This window comes from Mangifera indica, chromosome 9 (assembly GCF_011075055.1).
Source record: "Mangifera indica cultivar Alphonso chromosome 9, CATAS_Mindica_2.1, whole genome shotgun sequence".
Taxonomy (NCBI): Eukaryota; Viridiplantae; Streptophyta; class Magnoliopsida; order Sapindales; family Anacardiaceae; genus Mangifera; species Mangifera indica.
The window spans coordinates 800,544-813,945 of NC_058145.1; the positions used below are offsets into that span (position 1 = coordinate 800,544).

At 33.1% G+C, this 13,402-nt stretch overlaps 3 protein-coding genes across 5 annotated transcripts; 1 reads left to right on the forward strand and 2 right to left on the reverse strand.

Moving 5' to 3' along the window:
- Window positions 1–408: 408 nt before the first annotated feature.
- On the reverse strand, window positions 409–3,955 carry LOC123225959 (ubiquitin-conjugating enzyme E2 10). 2 transcript variants are annotated; one of them, XM_044650347.1, is made up of 5 exons: window positions 3,785–3,955; window positions 3,600–3,678; window positions 1,703–1,830; window positions 902–1,006; window positions 409–795 (listed from the first exon to the last, which is right to left on the reverse strand). In XM_044650347.1, the coding sequence occupies exons 2-5, from the start codon at window positions 3,667–3,669 to the stop codon at window positions 652–654; spliced, it is 447 nt and encodes a 148-aa protein (XP_044506282.1). In that variant the 5' UTR covers window positions 3,670–3,678; window positions 3,785–3,955; the 3' UTR covers window positions 409–651. The 2 variants fall into 2 exon arrangements, with proteins under 2 accessions (XP_044506282.1, XP_044506283.1); XM_044650348.1 differs by having other exon boundaries at window positions 3,600–3,672; window positions 3,785–3,934.
- Window positions 3,956–6,017: 2,062 nt separating this feature from the next.
- LOC123225841 (myosin heavy chain IB-like) lies at window positions 6,018–8,816 on the forward strand. 2 transcript variants are annotated; one of them, XM_044650141.1, is made up of 4 exons: window positions 6,018–6,279; window positions 6,911–7,226; window positions 7,624–7,682; window positions 7,800–8,816. In XM_044650141.1, exons 1-4 carry the CDS (start codon window positions 6,120–6,122, stop codon window positions 7,829–7,831), a joined length of 567 nt encoding a protein of 188 aa, XP_044506076.1. In that variant the 5' UTR covers window positions 6,018–6,119; the 3' UTR covers window positions 7,832–8,816. The 2 variants fall into 2 exon arrangements, 1 of the variants encoding a protein (XP_044506076.1); XR_006504213.1 differs by having other exon boundaries at window positions 6,911–7,236; window positions 7,800–7,953.
- An 835-nt stretch (window positions 8,817–9,651) lies between these two features.
- LOC123225840 (probable inactive receptor kinase At4g23740) lies at window positions 9,652–12,606 on the reverse strand. Its single transcript, XM_044650140.1, has 3 exons — window positions 12,253–12,606; window positions 10,676–11,988; window positions 9,652–10,586 (listed from the first exon to the last, which is right to left on the reverse strand). The coding sequence occupies exons 2-3, from the start codon at window positions 11,901–11,903 to the stop codon at window positions 10,006–10,008; spliced, it is 1,809 nt and encodes a 602-aa protein (XP_044506075.1). The 5' UTR covers window positions 11,904–11,988; window positions 12,253–12,606; the 3' UTR covers window positions 9,652–10,005.
- Window positions 12,607–13,402: the final 796 nt, after the last annotated feature.

Genomic DNA, 13,402 nt, shown 5'->3' on the forward strand with positions numbered 1-13,402 from the left:
TAGTTGGGAATATATCTTTATGCAACTTCATGGGTGAACGGTTAAGAAATTGCAAACACTAATAAGAAAATATCGAACACAAAAATAATACCTGCTTTCATGAATAAGCCAAGTTCAGATCATTCCAAATATTCAAGTTTAATGCAGATGACATAACTCTAAGATTCAATTATTTTATATGATCAAATTCAAATCTCAAAGTAGTCAATCAATCTTGCATTGATCATTAACCGACTTCTTTAATATTTGAGTCTATCGTTAATTAGGTTTTATTCAGACTTGGCTCAAAATGAATCCAACCCTAAATACATACAATATTTTGCATGAATTTTGAAATCGGTACATTGAGCAGTGAATTTTCAGAAAAAACTATAAAGAAAAAAACCTAAACCATAACGAGAAAACCAGTTTGACAATCAGAGTCCATCATTTCATTGACAAGGGTCACATTATCCATACAAAAACAGAAATCAACATGAGTTTTTCCTTCCTAACCAGACGCAAGAAGAGATTTGGAGCTCTTCTTTTAGTCCATTTTTAGGATTGGATTTAACACAGACAGAGACACACAACGTTCATTCATACAGAAACTGAAAGACAAAAAATATACATATATAAAAAGAAAAGGCGCACCCCTCCCTCACACACCTTTCAGCCCATGGCATATTTCTGGGTCCAGCTCCTTGCAGTTGTCTCGTACTTGTTCCTGTCTGTCTTGTACATATGAGCAATCTCTGGCACCAATGGATCGTCAGGATTTGGATCCGTCAATAATGAGCAGATCGATAGTAAAACCTATTTAGCAAACAACCAACATTTTAAAAAATATAAAAATAACTAGAAATCCTAGAAGGAACATTAACCCAAATATATGACAGTTCTAAAACAAATTAACAAGCACCTTGGAAATGGTTAAAGCAGGGCTCCATTGCTCTTTCAAGATGTCCAGACAAATGCTGCCGTTGCTATTTATATTTGGATGGAAAACCTTTGTCCTGAATGCAACCTGCAAGATCACTCCACACATAATGAGACACAGAGGTAAAACTGCTTCTTAGGCTTTTCGTACACATTCTCAACTGCAAACTAAAAGTGCCAAAAATCCCTGTATGATTTCTAGTAAATTAACCCAACAGAAAACGGCTCAGAGATATATTTAATTGCACCAGAGTCCCTTTCACAAAACTATAATTTATCATCTTAAATTTCCAAGAGAATCTGGCACGCCATTCACATTGGTTGACAGCAAGTACTGTTAGGAATATAAAACATATCAGGAACTTAAAAGAGAGAGAACTGAAGAAACATAAAATCCAAATAATCCCAAAGATGAGACTACATGATCACGATTCTATCAATTTGAAACAACCCACCAATCAAAAGTGAAGTAATGATTCAGCTTAAAATGAATATCAGTAAAAACATAAATAACTATCCAAAGATTTACAGATGCATGCACCAAGGTGTAGAAGATACAAGCCAAACATAATAAGCATACTGTTTTCTCAAACTCTTGAGAACATCTGAGAATATGTAAAATAGAATTCAGTGATCACAGTAGAAGTCAAATTAGACTGAAAAATATCATCACTAGTCATCAAAAAACTAAGAAGGTGACCTGAGTAACTAAAAACAGAATATGATTCAGGATATTAGACCATATAAGCAACATCATAATGAATGTAAGCAGGATAATGGATACCTTGGGAGGCTTAAATGGATAATCTGGAGGGAAATGGATAGTAACTAGGAAAACACCCCCTGCATAAGGACTATCTGGAGGACCCATAATTGTTGCTTGCCAATGAAACATGTCTTCAGCAACAGGACCTGCAACACACATGAATTTGATAAGAGAACAAAATATCTAGAAAAGAAAATTTTTCAAAGGATAATAGTGTAAAAAGCATTTATGGAAGAGATGTAAGCAGGATGCAAAACTTTGCACAAGTATTCATCGCATAAATAAAATAAATCATACAAAATGCATGCATTGATAACGCAAAAGAAGAACAAAGACAAAAAATATAGGAGAAGATGCAATGACAAGCTAAGGATTCCAACTATTTAGAGAAGATAGAGAATAATTTTCTAAAAAAATTCTTAGCAGCACAAACATGTTGCATTAAATTTTGATTTACCTTGCCAGCAAAATGTTGAAAAAGATTGATGATTTGGTCTCATAAGTACATGAAAGTCACAACACTAAAAGCCTAATTGTTCCCCCCACCCACAAAGAAGAAAGACCAAACGGACAAAAAAAGTAGTATCGTATTTGAGAATGCTTCATTTGAAAACTAAGTACAAGTAATCATGAAAACATGATAATATAATCAAATACATTTTAAATAGACCTCAAATTACAAAATAATAATAATAAGAAGGTTTAATCCAGGCAACACAAACTATATTTACATCATATTAACTGTTCACCCAACTCCAAACGAGTGCATCTAACTCACTGCCAGTCATCTTAATTCCATACAAGTGTAGAACACAAGTTTGCATTCATCTGTGAGACAACTACAAAGTTTGACGCATAGAATAAAGGCTCTTGACTGGATATTTATAGTATGCAGCCATCAGGTGTAAATAACTAGATTTTTTGTTTTGAAACAGTAAGGTGTAAGTGGTTGTTAGATATCATATTTATAGTATGACATCTAACAACTACTTACACCTTACTGTTTCAAAACAAAAAAATCTAGTTATTTACACCCGATGGCTGCGTTCTAAGCATTGGTACAAGAGGAGTAAAAGAAACAGAGAAATTATACAATCACATCATGGTCCACCAATTCCATGATAAGTTAGGAAACCATATCTAATTCTACATGGGATTTCTGTAAGCAACAAAATTATAGAGTGATTTCGTACAGCAGAAATTTATGCTGCCAATGAGAGAAAAAAGGTAAGCCATACGTCCAACAAATCATACCTTCCTGAATAACATGCAACCCCATTGAACAGCATCTCACCTAATCACTCAAAAACACTCCAAAGATTGAGCCTCACATAGCTAATCATCATTAGTACATGTGACATAAAACGCATAAAGCATGTTACCAATTCAATATACCTATACCTGAAGACTTAGCATTTGTGCAACTAGCAATGGTTAGATTTCCTTACTCTCCTCAAACTAATGTCTTCATCTCTAATAGAAAAGGTTATTTATAATTATCCCCCTAAAATCACCTTAAGCTAAATGATGATAAACATTGAACGCAAAACCGTAACAACTCAAGAAACATTGCACATTAGAAAAGTCCAATACCACGTTAATACTAGGAGCCAGTATGTACTGTTCGTCTCTATTCACGGGTGAAAACAAAAACCTTCAATCTCAAAAAGAAAAAAACATAAGTTGCTTGATTTTGCTTCCAGTAATACCGGATATGTCTACAGATATCGGTTATAAAGTACATCACAGCAAACACACAGCGAAGAAATAAATGAATAAACAAACAAATATAGGGATTACTCAAATAGAAAAAAACGGAAACCTAAACAATCTCAACATCATTCGATCATCAAATACGAGTAAAAAATGAGCGAGAAAACAGAAGATGCATCAAAGTCAAACAGATATTATCTACCAGCACTGCATGAGGTAGGCGGATCCTTCTGCAAATCCTTGAGCTCTTTCAAGATCCGCTTCGAAGCCATCGTCTGAACCTATGATTCATCCAATAGATCTCCTCAGATCGTCATCGTCACAACAAATACACATTAAAATAATAATCAGATAACAAAAACAACAAGCAATAGATCGTAACCGTACCTGAGAGACACCGGATCCTCCTGATTCTTATACGCTTTGTAAGATTTTGTGAGAGAGGAGATCGATTCGATCGATTACACGAAGAAGAAGGGAAAAAATAAAAACGAGAGAACAAAGGGAAATGCAAGGAAAGTAGAAAATGGAAGATGATATTGATTCGGTGCGGTGATGATTTTGATTAAAAAAAAAATTTAATGTGTGTGGGTCTGATTTGGCTGGCCTTTTGTGATTTTGATTTTCAACCTTCTGATTGGATTATTCTCTCCTTATGGTGGGCCCACAGTGGCGCCTCCTTTACGTTTGACCAAAATTTCGCCGAAAGTGGCCGCCGGTATCGTTTTGCCTTGGTGGAATTGAATATTCTGCGGAACGGTGTCGCTTTCCTTTTTTCTGTGAGAATAATTGTGTAATTTATGAGTTTTTCTCTTTTTCAAAGAGATTCCTAATTATATTTTAATTATTATTATTCTTTTATTGGGTCAACAAAAGAATCTTAATTATTCATTTTAGATAATATAAATTAATTAACCTTAATTAATAATTGAAATTATCAATATCAAAATTTTCAACTCACCCAATCTAAACTTATGGTCAGACTTCTGAGTCAATTTTGGCATTAATTAATTAAAAAAATATTACAATCAAGAAGAATTGATAAGATGCGCCGATGTGAAAAATTATATTAGTGAGAAGGCCAAAAGAATTATTCTCATCTATAATTTAGTGAAAATTCAAATTTCCCTTTATTAGTTTTTTAAGACTTAAAGTTTTATTCATTACTTAATTTTTGTCGGAGTAAAGGATAAAATCGTTATTTTATTAAAAATATTAAAAAATTATAACTTTATCTTATTTTTTTTCTCAGGTTTTACAAAATAATAATTTCACCTCGATATAAAACTTTTCCAGTTTTAAATAATGGTTTTTCTTCTCTTAAATCTTTAAGATTTATATCTTCCATCTTCAATGAGCATATCCAATAGTAAAAACTATCGAACAGAAGAGGAAGAGACAATAATCATCTCCCAACAAAAGAAATTAGTCATCAATGGATGAAGAGACGTCATCATCTCTGTTAACCAAGAGATGTCATCGTCTCTTTGTTTCCATCGACGAAGAGACGTCATCATCTCTTCGTTGATGTCCAGGAAGAGACGATAACATCTCTTCATCCACGGTGAATCTCCTCTACTAGGAGATGGTCACCATTTTTTTTCTTCTGTTTGACAATTCTCATAACCAAATATAAAGGTCAGAAATAAAAAACAAAAACCCTAGGGATTTGGGGGGGGGGGGAGGGGAACATATTTTAAAACTTGGAAAGTTTTAAGTTGTAGTGAAATATTACTTTTCAAAACCAGGAGGTGGGGAGAATGAGATAAAGTTATAATTTGTTTAACATTTTTTATAAAATGATGATTTTATTTTTGATCTAAACAAAAAATTCTAATAACAATTAGGTGATGGATGAGATTTTAAGTTTTTAAAATTTAACAGATAGGAGTTTGATTTTTACTGAACCTTGGGTGAGAAGTCTTTTGGCCTAATGAGGAATATATAAGATTATGCACATTGCACATAGACCATGAAGAAAATAATAAATATTTTTAAAGTGGTTCAATCAACCACTTAAGAATTTATATCTCTATTATATTATTAAGTATTTATGAGATCTTAATATCATAATTAATACAAAAGAGCTCTTATAAAAGTTTTCAGATCCTTTATAATAACTTTTCATTTACACAATCAAATTGTTGAATAGATGGAGTAAATTACATAAAACATATGCAAAATTTTAATATATCAAATCTACTTATGTAAAAAAAATTAAATGACCACTTTATCTCGATGAAATAAAAAAAAATAAAAATATTACTATTATATATTTCAAAGTTAAACGATAAAAATTATATAATTAAAAGTTAAATAATTTTAAATTGTTTATTGATTTAAATTTATTTAAATTATCAAACCAGATTCATCTAAATTGGACCGATCAAATTGAATCAATCTTGTCAAAACATTGACATTAACATATTATTTTACAAAATTTTATAATTAATAAAATTATATTTTTTTAAAATATTATTTTAATATTTATTTAAACACTTTGTTTTTAGTGGTAACCAAAACAGTAGGACCGGTCGATTTTCCAACTGATCTCTTGACTGTCCCACTTTTAGCCGATTCAGATTGCTGCACCATAAGACCTGCCACAGAAGATAAAATCCCCTTTTTTTACTGACGTGTCATATCTGTCATTTCCCAAAACCAAATTTGACGATCCAGCCAAGAGGCTCGCCTGCCAGCAGCCGAAAGGGAAAGGCCGAGAATGAACCGGCGAGTCCAAATTGATGAATCACAGCATCCGAAAAACGACGCCGTTGACGATGGAGATGATAGTTCGATGAAAACAAAACCATCGGAGAAGAAAGGCGACTACATCGACGTGCCTTCTCATCCGTACTTAATGAAGATAATGGAAAAGCAAGGTAATAAAATTTGTGTTGATTAAGTGTTTAATTTGCCTAATTAATTGCTATGTTATGATTTGTTTAATTTTAGGGTTCCAAGATTTGGTAATTCAATTGTTGATTATTTTTATTAGCAACGCATTGGTAAATTCGATTGAATTATTACTTGAAATGTCCTAGCTTAACAGAAGGTAATATAACAAAATTGTAGATCGTTTTCAACCTGGCTTTTTTGGGATCATTTTCACATATAGATGGGAAAAGATTAAAACTAGAATGAATCAAGATTATGAAGAGCTGCGTCCATTATTTCTATGCTATAAATTTTTGTATAATGTTTTGCGTTCCAGACCTAAATTGTATGCTGTATATATCATCTTGGTTTGGGTGAGAAAACGAGCAAATGAACAAGTAAAATTGTTGGGTTAACCACATTTCTTTCAAGCACAACAACTTAGTCAAAGATCGAAACAAATATGCACATTGTCAAGCCCATGCATAAGGGACAGAGGTTCATTTTGTTGGTTAGTTTTCCCTTCATTGATGGAGGGAGTTTCTGATTGGAACTGGTACTCATTTGAAAGTTTTGATACATATATTTTAAATTCTTGTTTATTTACTAAATGGACTTCATATTTGATTTTTGCAGGTGACAAGCAAGTTCTTTTTGCTGATAAAGTTTTGAAGTTCACTGGTTCTGGGAAGACGAAACATCGCATTCTTTTGATTACTAATTTTGCTATTTACCTTGTTGACCCTGATACTGCTGCAGTTAAACGCCGCATAGCTCTGGCAGCTGTTGAGAAGTTATCTTTGAGTGAACTAAGTGATAACTTTTTTGCAGTTATCATTCCATATGAATACGACCTACTCATGGCTAGTACTCGGAAAACTGAAATTGTTACTATGTTAGTTGAAGCTCTTAAGAGTGAGTCAGTGCAGCTTGAGGTGGTTTTCTCCAATAGGTAAACCTAAGTAATGCTTCTGCTACCTCTGTTCATCGTTATACACTTAAGTGCATGCTCAATTCCTAGGCTTTATAGTGGACTTGAGCACTCTGTAATTGTGCTTGCATAAAGTGGTCAAGGCTTGTCTCACTAGCATGTGGGCTTGCCTCATTGAAACTTTAGAATCTGTGAGAAATTTTCTGGTTTTATGATGATTTGAATAGTTGTTTTATTGCTGGAGCTTTTATGTACTTGTAAACACCAATGCCAATTCTAGGATAATGAAACTGATATAGTTGTCATCATGGCACTGTTAAAATTACAGTGAATGTACGAATCTTTCTATTTGTTTTGATTCTATGTTTGATTTATTGTTCTTTTTGACTAATTATGCCTTTTCCCATATTTTTTCAAGGTTTGAGTATAATGCAACTTCTGATTTGGTGAAGGAAGTTCAATTTGAGGAAGTGGAAGGTCTTTGTTCCTGAACTATTAGAGTTGTTCTCATCAGTTATAGCTCATTTAAAGATTTGGCTATGACCTGTGCTGGTTTTATATGCTTCTAATTCATATTCTTTTTGTGTGTTGCAGGTGGTGTTAAGACAAGAATTCTGACAAGATAAGTTGCACCTTATAATTGTTTTAATATGTTTGTAGACTTTTGTGGGGATTCGGAAATCTCCATTGTAAAGCTATATACATACTTTCCTCCTTTCAGCATTAAGGTCAACCTTCCCTTGAAAAATATGTAGCTTATTGTTTTGATATTTGAAATAGTGTAATTTATAATTCTTTTTGCAAAAAAATGTCCATACAATTTTGTTTTCCAACTTCCAACCAGTTCCATCTGGAGATCTGAAATATGATATTTGCAGAGCAATATAATAATAAATTATTTGTCAGAGAAAACATGCCTCTTGTTTCAAAATTTCATTTTTCAGCTTATTTATTCAATTTTACCAAGTCCCTTTTACCCTTGAGGAATAGGAAAAAATAGTAATAAAGTTGAATGGAAAAAGATTCCTCTTTGGCCTTTATAATGAAGTTCAGTGTGTAAGAAAATTTTTGAGGAGAGTGGCTATAAATCCATAATAACATATAGTGTGCCTTAGACTGATTGCTTGAGATTATCAGGAACTGAAATTTCCAAAAAAAAAAAAAAAAAAACTCCAAAGACCATGAAACAGACAATTGCCACCAAGCAAGGATGGGTCAGTTGTGTATTGCCATCATTGGTGTCTAATCTCCTAATTGAAAACATCCATCCTGGAACAGTCATTGCTGGCTCTAGGTGGGACTTTTGCTGAGAATCAAATCCTGTATGCCCTTTATAAAATAAAAAAAATGTCCACTAGGTTATTCTTGATCTTTTCCTTGTGTTTTCAGCATTCCATTCCCAATAAAGCTTGTCAAGGACGAATGGATGATGATGATGATACCATATTTGTTTCTTGATTCTTTATTCTTCATGATGGATGGCATTGTTTCTATATCTCATGTAGGAAGCAAAGCAGAATCAAAATGAAACTTAAGCAAGAATGATGTTTGGGGTGGAGGGGCCTCTTTAATGTATCATATTGATATATAATATGTATCTTTTCAGTTGCATTTCTATTTCTTATTTAAATTACTTTAAGAGTGGGGAGTGGCATATGACATGCTTTAGGTCCAGCCTTATAAAAATCTACTTTTTGTTAGTATGTGATGTAGTTTGAAGCAATGTTTTGAAAACCAAATTAGATTGATTGGTTTAACCGGTTCAATTGAAAACTATGAGATAGTTTATTCTGATTAAGTTATAATTTGGTTTGAATTTTGAATCGAGATGAATCGCAATTGAATTGGTCCAAATCAGCACATGGGGTGTAAGGCATGGACCACCAAACTAAATGTAATTTAGTTATATAATTTTTTTTTTTTATTTAAATATTTGAAGGGAAAGAAAGATGTTTTTTTTTTTTCAAAATTTTGAAATGTTGGAAACTTGGAACTGAAACTCAAAATATAGTAAACTCGCATTACCATTGGAGTAAAGCCAATATTGTAATTTAATTTAATATTTAGTGATTAAATAAATAAAATTGTTTTAAATATTATTTTTAATATTTATTTAAGTAATACTCCAATCAATCGATTCAATTATCAATTGACCTAAACTAACCCTTTCACAAGTATGAAAACATGGGTTTGAAGCTATTGATTAGTTTAGTTTTAACATATTAAAAATCTCCTGTAGAGAGATAAACTTACGAATAATATTATATATATAAATTTTTTTTATTAATTATTTATATAAATTGACGTTATAACATATGATTGAATAATTTTAAAATATGGAAAAAAAAAAAAAAAAAAGACAATCCCATCATCTAATAAACTGTTCTATCAATATAGTTTTATGCTAAGCTTAAAAGTAAAAGAATTCACCTATTACTCAATTCTCTATAGAAAGAAAGAGATTAAACTGATTTTATTATTAAGCGATGCCATTTGATTCCACATGCATAACAACAGCTCGTGAATCATTACTTAGATAATGCAAATTGACAAAAACCTAACTTGCCTTTGACCTTACCAGAATCAGGTAGCTGACTGAACTAATCTTAGCAAATTGACAAAAACCTAACTTGCTTTTGACCTTACCAGAATCAGGTAGCTGAACTAATCTTAGCACCCAACTTTCTATCATGATCACTAATAGCTATTGGCTGACGAAAAACCAAAAAAGAACCAAGTTCAGTAGTTGGTTGTGGTATTGTTGGACTTGAACTTGAGATTTTTGACTTGTTGATGGTGGCTAGTTTTCGGTACTCACTTGCCCGATTTCCTCCACCATTTTGACTACCTCTGACATTTTTGGCCTCTGCTCTGGCATTCTCACAACACAAGCCATTCCTATTTGCAACATCTCCACCATTTCCTCTTCTATGTTTGGGAACCTCAAAAGTGCCACATCAAACACTTCAGCAGTCCACTCTTCTCTAACCACAGAATTCACCCACCTTACCAAATGAATAACCTCATCACCACTTGTGGCATGTATAGGTGACTTTCCTGTGAGAAGCTCAAGCAGCAAGACTCCAAAACTGTATACATCAGACGCCTGGGTTGCTTTTTGACTGTCTGTTACTTCTGGGGCACGGTACCCTGCAGCTCGCATAAGTGGTGGTGGTATTGGATTCATCAGTGTTGCCATACCAATATCAGAAACACAACCATACCCTTGAGGGTTGAGGAAAATATTTGAGGTTTTTATGTCTCCATGGACAAATTTCCCACCATTTTGTGTATGAACATGAGCTATGCCTCTTGCTGCACCTATTGCAATTCTCAATCTTGTCTCCCAATCTAAAGATGTCCGTCCCTCCCCTCTTCTACCTGCAAACCACAATGCAAAAATATAAAACAGCATCTTTGAATGAATTGATACAAGAGATTAGACAAAATAACTGCAGTTTTTAGCATACCATGTAACATTGTTGAGACACTTCCTTGACTATAATAATCATAAACCATAAGCTTCTCATCCTTGGAATAGTAATATGCTCTTAATGAAGTTACATTTTCATGCTTTAGATTTCCCACCACCTCCATTTGTTGTTCAAACTCTCTTTTGCCCACATTCACTTCCTTCAGCCTCTTCACCACCACCATGGTTGAATCCTCTAGTGCTGCTTTATAGGTTATCCCAAATGTGCCCTTCCCAAGCACCTCAGCAGAGGCCCTCAGCAGATCCTCCAAGTCAAACACAAGATTACAACCCTCAAAGAACACAAGACTGTTGTTCTTATCTTGACCCTCAGAGGCCCCTGCCTCCATTGACTTCTCTTTCTTTTGTGATTTCATTGGCAACCCATCTTGACCTTCGTTGTGAGAACAGAAATAGAAAATTAAAAGAGCAACTAGCCCAAACCCCAGGACACAACCCCCTATAATCAACGCTAACAACACATGTTCATTCAGTTTTTTGCTTTTTGTCTTTGTTGGTGGTTGAATTGGAAGAGCTGGAGGAAGGGCTGTTTCTGAGGAAACATTGTTACCAGCAAATGCTCCACTTGGGAATTTTTGAAGAGAGTGAGGCAAGCTTCCAGTGAGGTGATTGTTGGATAAATTTAGCAATTGCAAACTGGGAATGTTGAGATCAGGAATGTCACCCGAAAGGGAGTTGTTAGCGAGATTCAGAGATGTCAGGTGAGTCAAATATGATAGTGAAGAGGGGATATGCCCATTGAAATAATTGTTTGAAAGATCAATAACTGCAAGACTCTTCCAAACTGAGAAATCTGACGGCAATGGACCAGAAAAGCTGTTGAATTGAAGGTTAAGGGTGGACAAACTATGCAGTTTTGAGAAATCAGAAGGAAATGAACCTGAGATACTATTGGATCTCAAACTCAGATTTTGTAATGCAGATAATCTGCTAATTGTGTTGGGTGGAATTGGACCTTGCAATGCAAATCCAGGCAACCAGAGGGCTATTACTCTGGACCTATCTTTACTGCATGTCACTCCAGTCCATAAACTGCACATTGAGCTATTTTCATGCCAATTGAGAGAGCCTGGATGACAAATGTTACCAAGAAATTCCAGTAACGCTCGTTTATCTTCAACTGGGTCAGCTATAACAGGCAAGAAACATGTTCCCAACAAGAAAATTGCAGAGAAAACACACAAGAGGTTCATCTTTTCACTCATTTTCTCAGTCAACAAGTGTGCAGCTAACTAGTTAAACTGTATTGAAGGTGAAGAGTGAGTTTGTTTCTGCAAATCTGGGTCACATCTACATGAAAATGGGTAAACAAGATGAATCAGAGTCAAGAAAATAAACACAAGAAGTCTGATTTCTGATTACAAACTAAAGCTATTCAAGTCATACACGTTTCATCGACAACAGTGGCTAAGTTAGGTTCAGTTGTTTATTGACTTTCTTTCACCTACTTTGTTTGGTTGCCGAGAAAAAATATGCAATCAGAAAAGGAATCTAGAATTTAACCTCCATACATTCCATCATTAACACAAAACAAAAAAAGAATAAACTTCTTACTTGCTTGCTTGAGTCCAGAATCCAGATCACATCAAAACGCTCACTACCCAGAAAGCTTTACAGATTCAGAAATACATTGAAGCTTCAGCCATCTTCAAGAACGTTGAGTCAGTAAAATGGTAAACAGAAAAAGGGTCGAAGAAAGAAGAAAGAAAGGAAGCGTAAATGAAGCTGTTGTTGCTTGAAATGGCAGCATCACATGCAAGAAACCACTTTGATAATCATTGATAAGACTACACATATATAAATAATATGATAGCGCAGGAACAGGAAGCTGCATGTGGAGACAAAGAAAAGAGAGGCAGCAGTTATCGAGGGTTGCAGTTTCGGAAACTATTTGTATTTTTAAAATAATAACTGCGACCAAACGTGGGACACACAGTTTAACTTCGTCAGAGTTTAAATCTTCTTTTTTATTACTTCTGTTCTCTCTGTGTTTTTGTTTCTTGTGTTTCCGCCATTGTTGCCTTGTTTCGAGCTTCAAGATCAAATATTATTTCTAATCATCCTCGTTATTGATCTCATATAAGATAAATATTTCATATGCATAATTGACTTGTTATACATGATATTTAAAAATAATTAATACTTTAATTACTTAAGTTACTGATGGATTTATACCGAGTTAAATTAAAAATGATTTAAATTTGATTTAAATTTATAATATTATATTAAATTATTAAATTCGAATTTATATTATATTATCATAAAATTAAATAATTTAAATTAAAAATAAAATAATTTATTATTAATGTATATAATATAATCTTCAAAAATTAAATATTCAAAATTCTAAACGTGATTTTGTATTAATAGGAACCAAATAAAATAATTAACTTAATTGTTTTATTATTAATGAAAAATTAGATAATCAAATAAAGTACTGATTCGAATGAGATTCAAATTCGGGTTATGAATTTTAAAAATTATTTTTAATATATATTTTTTTATAATGTAACATATGCTTTATAATATTTTATATTTTTTTATGAGATTATGTTAAAAACATGTACAACTTTTGTCATCCTGGTGAAACAAAATAAGGGTCTTGAGTCTTCTTTGACCATGTCATGTGATCTTCTTTTATGTTCATACACATTGTGACAAATTAAATTTTACCCTTAAGTTTAAAAAAAAAAAATTTATCATA